This window comes from Oncorhynchus masou, chromosome 30, assembly GCF_036934945.1.
Source record: "Oncorhynchus masou masou isolate Uvic2021 chromosome 30, UVic_Omas_1.1, whole genome shotgun sequence".
Lineage (NCBI taxonomy): Eukaryota > Metazoa > Chordata > Actinopteri > Salmoniformes > Salmonidae > Oncorhynchus > Oncorhynchus masou.
Window position 1 is genome coordinate 4,285,799 of NC_088241.1, and position 9,455 is coordinate 4,295,253.

General features: G+C 40.4%; 1 protein-coding gene across 1 annotated transcript; it reads left to right on the forward strand.

Moving 5' to 3' along the window:
• LOC135521832 (large ribosomal subunit protein eL18) lies at positions 1–9,146 on the forward strand. The gene is made up of 7 exons (XM_064947593.1): positions 1–100; positions 836–922; positions 1,132–1,239; positions 6,287–6,385; positions 6,753–6,876; positions 7,190–7,259; positions 9,014–9,146. The coding sequence occupies exons 1-7, from the start codon at positions 98–100 to the stop codon at positions 9,087–9,089; spliced, it is 567 nt and encodes a 188-aa protein (XP_064803665.1). The 5' UTR covers positions 1–97; the 3' UTR covers positions 9,090–9,146.
• Positions 9,147–9,455: the final 309 nt, after the last annotated feature.

The following is a 9,455-nucleotide window of genomic DNA, read 5'->3' on the forward strand; positions in this document are numbered from 1 at the left end:
AACAGCCAACGAAAACGCGTGTGACCTCCGCAATCCCGGAGAAGTCTTTATCGCGAGACAGCGACTCTTCCTTTTCCCTTTCCACTCTGAGTCCAAGATGGTAGGTACAGTTTATGAAAACATCGTTAACTGACTTGATAATCTGAGTCCATCCTCACTTTTACAGTAGCACAACTCAACCATTTCCATGTATCTAATTGCCTTGATGTCTTTGGTTTGAATTCCGGATGGTATTGACATACTATTTGGCGTTTTAACGATTCGGTTCTGTCCTTCACTACCGGTGGTTAGTGTCACAGTAGTTGACTTGCTACCGGGTATTCTCACTAATTCCCGAAAGACAGCGTGTAACTTAGACACAAGATATTGAAATACTGGTACTGCTTTTCGAGAAATGTCGGTAACTTTTGTATCTTCGTTTTGAGACTTCTCCAAAATAGATTGTATCGGCTACCTGACTAGGTAGATGGCCTTAATTGAAAACGTGCCATTTGACCATTGTTGGTGTACTATGCTACTTATCGTTACTTCGCTGGGTCGCTAGTTAGCCGCTGTGTATGAGACTGTAACGTTATTTTTCACCCTTATGCTGTCAAATTCAAGTTGGGTATGAATGATTTGGGTGCTGTTTAGGTATGAGTTAGACCACGTCTACCAACGTTTCAGTGTCGTTTGAGGTCTAGCCATAAAGCATAGGGTTCAGAAGCATGCAAAGGTACATTTTCATGGCACAGTGATCAGCAATGTCATTAACACTAACTAATAATTCTGTTTTTAATTGATCGGTGCGTGAATGGCAAGTTCTCATGTATTTACCTGCACCATCTATTCACAGGGAGTCGACATCCGACACAACAAGGACCGTAAGGTGCACAGAAAGGAGCCCAAGAGTCAGGATATCTACCTGAGGCTCCTGGTCAAGGTAAGTGTCTCAACCTTTATACATTAAGGCATTGCCATGTAAACAAGTAGTCCGACAACTAAGTTGTTGATTTCCCATCTTGATGTTAGACCTTTTTGGTTAATTGTAAAATCTATGCAGCACATAGCTCAGAATAACCCTTGTGAACATTTTACATTGAGTAGTCAATACTTTATACTTAATAAATGTTTATGTTCTCGTCCCCACAGCTTTACAGATTCCTGGCCCGTCGCTCCACTGCTCCCTTCAACAAAGTGGTCCTCAGGAGGCTCTTCATGAGCAGGACCCACAGGCCTCCGATATCAGTGTCCCGCATGGTGAGTTACATCAATCCGTCCCTTTGCTGTGTTTTTAACCTACTACAGAATCAAATTGCTACATTCAACTCAATTGAATGGCAGTCAAGTTCACAGATTCAAAGACCTAAGAGGGCAACAGTACAAGTGGGAGGACAACTTCAGCTGGTACTCTTGCTTATGCCTGTTGCGCCACAATGTTTTTTTTTTTTTTTTACACTTCCTTGCTCAAACATTCTAGTTATGATTGTCTTTTGACTGTTGACTCCTATGTCATGGTTAATTTCCCTTCTGATGATTTGGTACCTTTTCAGTGAGCTGGAGATCTTTCCACCTCTTACGTGGCTTCTTGAACATGTCCCAGTTGGGGTAGCAGGTAGCCTAGTAATTTAAGAGCATTGGGCCATTAACTGAAAAGTCGCTGGTTCCAAACCCACTAGGTGAAAAGTCTTGTCATGCACTTATTTCTCCTCTAAGTGTCTCTGAATAACAGCATCTGCTAAATGATTTAAATCTAATGGCCCAGTTTCCCAAATGCATCTTAAGACCCAAAACCGTCGTTACTAAAATTGGACTTAACTGCTCGTTATTTACAGTGTCCGTTGTTGGATGCTTTTTTTGCCCATCTGCGTCACTTTATACACACGATCCCCGCTAAACATGGAATCTAGATGTTTCTGACCGCAGATAACTTCAGAACAAAGTTGACTACAAATACAAAGTTGCAAATGTCTTTATTGTTACAAATGAGCAAAGGATTTAAAAAATATCTTGCAATGGAAACCGAGATGAATGCATTAAAACAGGCTAAGGGGGTTATAAGTGAGTGGTCATGACTTCAAAAACCAACTTAAATGCTGATGATATCATACTAACACTGTCAAATCCCAGCTGTATGATACCAAGGGCAATACAGCTCATTAGGGATGATGTTAACCTGGTTCCACTAGTGGAACCCCTCGCCAACAGCCAATGAAATTGCAGGGCGCCAAATACAAATCAACAGAACTCTCATAAATCCAATTTCTCAAAAATACAAGTATCAGGCATGATTTTGAAGATAAAATTCTCGTTAATCCAGCCACAGTGTCTGGTTTCAAAAATGCTTTAAAGCGAAAGCTCCATAAACGATTTAGGTCACCACCAAGTCACAGAAAAACCCAGCCAATTTTCCAGCCAAAGAGGAGTCACAAAAAGCATAAATAAGAGATAAAAATTAATCACTAACCTTTGATCTTCATCAGATGGCACTCATAGGACTTCATGTTACACAATACATGTATGTTTTGTTCGGCGCTCAGAGCCCAAAAACAGCCAAAAGAAATATCCGCCATGTTGCGCAGTCAACATTAGTCAGGAATGGCATTATAAATATTCACTTACCTTTGATCTTCATCAGAATGCACTCTCAGGAATCCCAGTTCCATAATAAATGTTTGATTTGTTCGATAAAGTTCATAATTTGTCCTAATAGCTTTTTTTGTTCGGGCGTTTGGTAAACAAATCCAAACGTGCGTTCAAGGTTAAAAAAGTTATATTACAGGTCGTAGGCACGTGACTGAGATCGAGGCTGCTGCCAGACCTCTGACTCAATCAGCTCTCATTCGGCCCCCCTTCACAATAGAGGCCTGAAACAACGTTCTAATGACTGTTGACATCTAGTGGAAGCCGTAGGAAGTGCAAAATGGCTCATATCCCACTGTATAGTTTATTTTCTGGCTTATTGTGGAAAGATAAGAAACCAATAATTAACCATAAACTGTCCATGTCAAGAAGCAAGTGTGGATTAGCTGTTCCTGTTTATTTGTATTACTTGTCTTGTGACAGTAATTTGATCTCTATATCATCATTATGGTATTACCCCAACTGCTACTGTAAGATAACCCACTTAAGTTTTCATGTGACGTGGCAACCTTTATGAACTATCTTTATCTATGAAGCATCCCTCATTTCCAATATGGAACAACAACCCCTTGTTTACTACAGGGAGAAAGACATTGGCTAATATTACCTGGCTATGCCAAAACATCAGTCGGGTGGGGCAAGTCGTAAGGGATGGTGATGTCAAACCATTTTAAAGAGTTGATAGCAGAGTTTGGCTTGGGCATTTCTACCTTATTTGCAACTCAAATCAATAATCTAATTCCTCATGGTGTTGATGTATATCACTTTTAGATCCCACAACAAACTAAGGGGTGTTGCTAATGGGAAAGGAACGGTTTCCACCTTATACAAGCTGGTTGGTCTCTTCTCCCCAAACAGCAACATCCCTACTCCGTCACATTGGGAACAGGACTTGTGTGTATCTCTCACCGCAGTAGTGGGATGCGATATGGAACAACTGTCGCTTGCGTTCCAAATAAATTTAGAAATCCATGTTATTAAATTATTGCACCCACTGCTCGCGCGCGCCAACGAGCATCTGCGATGCCAAGGGCTAAAATAGAACTCCTTTCTATTTCTGACACAGATCGCGCTGAAAGTCCTGCCTCTTCCATCTCATTGGTTTATAGAAGCAGGTGCCATCTTCTTATTGGTTATACCCACGTCGGTGATTGAAAGACTTAACTGTTTTGCCGGTAGTCGTGGTAATACTATGAAAGTTTAGATGCCAATCACCATATAAGTTCAAAGATGAAAAAGCCTGGAAGGAGGAGAGATGACTAGAAACGATTTGGTTGGCCGTTTTATGTGTGGATTAATTTGCGGAGTAGAGGAGCTTGTGCATTTCGGGTAAAATAGCAACTCAATGTTTATATCCCAGGACAAATTAGCTAGCAACAGCAAGCTACCTAAATAGGACAAATTAGCTAGCAAGTGCAAGCTAACTTAGCTAAATTGCCATACATGTTTAATGCTTTTCGACCTGTCCCCAAATTAATGTCATTGGTTCAGAGTTTCTTTTGCTATTTTTACCTGCGTGTCGTGATCGTATTTGGTTTAGGGGGACAAAATAAATTTATGCACGATGGCGCACGCGAGCAGCCTGTTTGGGTTCCGTGTCAGGTATACAATGATTCCAATGGTCTTACATAGGCTTATATTACACCTCACAGGTGTTTTAAAAATGGATCAAAGCCTTTCAGAATTGTGTTGGCATGGCTGCGGTGAGGTTGGTACACAAATGCATATTTTATGGAAATGTCCAGCTGTCAAAAGATTTTGGACTGTGGTAGATATGTTGTCTGTCCTTTAGTGTGACTGCTAGGAAGTAGGGTGGACAATATCCAATCTAGAACCATGCAACGTATCACTGTACTGGCCTTCCTATCAGTCAAACCAACAATACTTCTGAATTGGAGAGTAGAGGCCGACCGATTATGATTTTTCAACGCCGATACCAATTATTGGAGGACAAAAAAAGACGCTACTGATTTAATCTGCCAATTTTTTTAAATGTATTTGTAATAATGACCATTACAACAATGCTGAATGAACACTTATTTTAACTTAATATAATACATCAATAAAATCAATTTAGCCTCAAATAAATAATGAAACATGTTAAATTTGGTTTAAATAATGCAAAAACAGTGGTGTAAAAGTGCAATATGTGCCATATATAAAAAAAAAAAAGCTAACGTTTAAGTTCCTTGCTCAACATGAGAACATATGAAAGTTGGTGGTTCCTTTTAACATGAGACTTCAATATTCCAAGGTAAGAGGTTTTAGGTTGTAGTTAATATAGTATTTATAGGACTATTTCTCTCTCTACCATTTGTATTTCATATACCTTTGACTATTGGATGTTCTTATAGGCACTATAGTATTGCCAGTGTAACAGTATAGCTTCCGTCCCTCTCCTCGCCCCTACCTGGGCTCGAACCAGGAACACATCGACAACACCCACACTCGAAGCAGCGTTACCCATTGTTCCACAAAAGACACGGCCCTCTGCAAAGGGAATAACTACTCCAAGTCTCAGCGAGTGACGTTTGAAACGCTATTAGCGCGCACCCCGCTAACTAGCTAGCCATTTCACATTGGTTACACCAGCCATTAGGCTGATAGCAGCTCTTCATGACTTCAAGCCTGGCAAAACGCACGAAAGTGCTGTTTGAATGAATGCTTACGAGCCTGCTGCTGCCTACCATCGCTCAGTCAGACTGCTCTATCAAATCATAGACTTAATTATAATAAACACACAGAAATACGAGCCTTTGGTCATTAATATGGTCGAATCTGGAAACTATCATTTCGAAAACATAACGTTTATTATTTCAGTGAAATACGGAACCGCTCTGTATTTTATCTAACGGGTGGCATCCCTAAGTCGAGGCAGGCAGTCTCCTTGTGGAGTGCAACGAGAGGCAGATGGTTGCAAGATTGGATCCCCCGAGCTGACAAGGTGAAAATCTGTCGTTCTGCCCCTAAACAAGGAAGTTAACCCACCGTTCCTAGGCTGTCATTGAAAATAAGAATGTGTTCTTAATTAACTGACTTGCCTAGTTAAATAAAGGTATATAAAAATCGCCGCCCAAAAATACTGATTTCCAATTGTTATGAAAACTTGAAATCGGCCCAAATTAATCGGCCATTCTGATTAATCGGTTGACCTCTATTGGAGAGAGTGTAAACCACAGTGCTTCAGCATGGAAGTCATGGATTTGTTGACTATGGAAAGCGTGTCATCGGCCTTCCAGGACTATGACAACGGGCTAGACTCTAGCGGGTCTCTGGGACATTTATATGTAAATCAAAGAGCCTTGCCTAATATATTAATACTCTGTATGTGTTTGAACTGTAACGATTGAACGTTCCAATCAGTATTGGGGCAGCTCCAACCATGCACTTTGCAAACGTTTTCTCGGCGTGGTGTTTTTGGGATACTTTGCAAACGTTCTCTCAACGTGGTGTTTTTGGGATACTCGTGTTACATATTCGCCAGTTTGTAGGAACGATGCATCAATTAACCCTTGTTAGCCCAATTTCCATTGCTATCGGGAAACCGGGACAATGTCCTTCCAGATTTATTGATATGAATACACAGCTAAGTGAAAGCATCTTAGTATTTATCTTTACTGTGTGGCGGTTGTCCCTCTTAGGAACTATTTGCCATCCTTTTCAGATCCGTAAGATGAAACTGCCTGGACGTGAGAACAGAACCGCAGTTGTCGTGGGAACCGTCACTGATGATGTCAGAATTCAGGATATCCCCAAGCTCAAGGTAAAAGTTGTTTTAACTTACTAGATGCCTGTTTGGGTCAGGCTTTTGCACTAACATCTGGTTTAACCTGGGGTGTATTTATTGCGGAAAATGTTTAAGAGCCAAATGGAAGCAAAACTAGCGTTTTTATTGGACAAGTCAGGTAGGTCCCTTCCCATTCCCTTTGCTTCCATTTTTAAGAAATGTTTTGCAACAATTGGTGGAGTAAATACACCCCTGACTATTTTGACCTGGTGTTGGGCTACAACAAAAGCCTTCCCATCCTGTAACTGGGTAGCTCTTCCGCACTAGGGTTAGACTACTTCATTGAAAATGAATTAAGTACTAACATGAGTTGCTAAATGTGTTCTGTTCTCCCTTCCCTCAGGTGTGCGCTCTGAAGGTGACTGACGGCGCTCGCCGCAGGATCCTGAAGGCCGGAGGCCAGGTCATGACCTTTGACCAGCTTGCTCTGGCTGCCCCCAAAGGACAGGGCACTGTGCTGCTGTCAGGTAAGAACACTACTAGTTTAACAATGTTCAAGTTTAAAGTTATGCTGGGAATATTCTGTTGTACCTTTGCTCTACAGTCCTGTTACTGTTATCACCGCCACAGTCAGATTATGGCTAAACCATGCCTATTTCTACAATTTTTCTTAAATCTAACCTTAACTATACTGCTAACCTAAATCTGCCTAAATTACGGCTAAAAAGCTAATTTTGTGTTCATTCATTTTTACATCATAGGCAATTTTGGCTTTGTGGCTATTGAGTAGTGACAGTCCTGTTACTCTGGTCTGAAACTCACTTGTTTTCCTTCTTTCAGGACCCCGTAAGGGCAGAGAGGTGTACAGGCATTTTGGAAAAGCCTGTGGAACCCCCCACAGTCACACCAAGTGAGTATTGTACCCCTTTCATGAGATTGCTGCTCTCCTAGGGTTTCATTCAATATCTGTCAACTTAGAGAATGTTTTCCAAATTGTTTGACAAGTTCGTTCCAGTTTGGTTTTCACTGAAAATCACCAATGTTTTTAAATGGAGGACACTTTCTGAATATTGAGAACTTCGATAAGATGTTTTGTTAGTACAGGGGCTTGTTGTGGAGAGCCCTACTTTAGAATGAGGATATTAGGTGTGCATTGTGTAGAGAAGGACAACCATGTTTCTCTTGTCATGTAGAAACAATTGTCAGTTTGTCTGCAGTGTTCTAATCTATATGTTGCACCTGACTGAATTAGCCCCTGAGCCCAGTGTTAAAAAACGGCAATCGGATTGAATTGTTAGAATTTAGTATTTCAAAACTGGTAAATGAGGTTTGGATCCTCTGTATAGGGATTTGGATTTTGTAATCCAATCTGACCTTTAATCAGGATAATTCTTTATTGCATTTTTCAAAACTCAAAAGGTAGTGATTAGAGTTGTATTAGATGGCGATAATCCTGATCCCACTGGAAGGGTGCATTCAGGGTGGGTTTATAAAGGTGAAAGGCACTACAACCAAGATATGTCAATATAACTAAGGTGAGGAGGTTTAAAATACTATTACATCTGAATTAATTTGACTGCAGTATAGGTACTGAATGTGGCAATTTGTTTGTATTGAGAAGTGTCAAATACCGGTATGATTTCAAAATAGGTCATCCACGTGAATCATGTACATCTGAACTAAATTTGGGGGGGGGGGGGGGGGTGTACATGTTAGCCGTGATGGTGTGCAGACAGTGATGGTCCTTCTATTATGTTGGATAAATTCATATTTTCATTTCGCTTGTAAGAGCACAGGCCAGTCTGATTAGGCTTTGCGGTTATGTAGACTGAGAGACACTACCATAAAGGAGAAAGTCACACGTGCGACTTTACACGTTGAAAATCACGAGTAACAAAAATGTTGTCGTGTTTTTGGGCCCTCGCCAGTTTGCGACCCTGCAAGTAAATGCATGTACCTTTTTGATTCCATGTTTAATCTTCACCTACAGGGGTTGCAGGTGTAATTGCAGGATACAGTGAAAATCTTATGGTACAAATAGCACAAATCTTATATAAATACAAATGGCACTATATATATTAGTTTACTCCTCTCGGGTTCCCTATGACAGTTTAGTGGTAGTGCCATAACCTGTCCAGTAGATGGCGAGGGCATCAAAGCACTGAACATCTGGATTCCGTGATCTTGAAGTTGTGGCGTCTTGAGCAGAATGATCCATCTGATTTATTTTCTATTTATAAAAAAAAAAAAAAAAGTCCAGATCTTGAATTGCAAAACGGAGGATTCCAGAATCTGGATCATTCTGATCCAAATAAAACATTTATTGGTGTAGAGAAATTTGTTGGGACTCAATGTTTATTTACGAAATATTAAAGCTGTATACACCTGGGTTCCACTAGATTAACTTTCTCCAACCCAGTTATATCATATCAGTGATTACTTCAAGGAATGGAGAAGGAAAAATGCATCATTTAAATACATTAGGCCGAGCTGTATTTTGCTAGTTTTGTCCCCAGACTATTGCTTTGTTTTACATTGAGTTGGACAATGCACATAATCAACATTAATGCAAATCTGCCAGATTTGCATTATCGGCAGAATCTAGGAAGTTGTTTGAAACACTTATAAACACTGAATTAATGGCATATCTCTTCTCTCCCTCAGGCCCTACATTCGCTCCAAGGGCAGGAAGTTTGAGCGTGCTCGTGGGCGCAGATCCAGCCGTGGATACAAGGCCTAAAGTCTTTTTTGTTTTCCATGGAATCTGATACAAATAAAGATAGCAATAAAAAATGAATCAATGTCTCTGTCCATTTGTTGTTTTTTCAGAGCTTTGTTGCGCTTGCGTAGTACTTCACTAGGTAGACATTTTCTTGTGCAAACCTGATGGACAACTTGAATCAAGCTACTATTACTATTCACTCCTAGACCGTTTTATAACATGTAGTACTAATAATAATTGTTTTTCAATGTCTTGTGTAATATTTTTATTTAGACAGGGTGATGAGTGCATTGGAAGCATGGACAGTCTAGCCTAGACCGTATTGACTAGACTGATTGAGTCTAGTCTTGTCCTCAGTAACTTTCAGTCGATCGTGACACTATC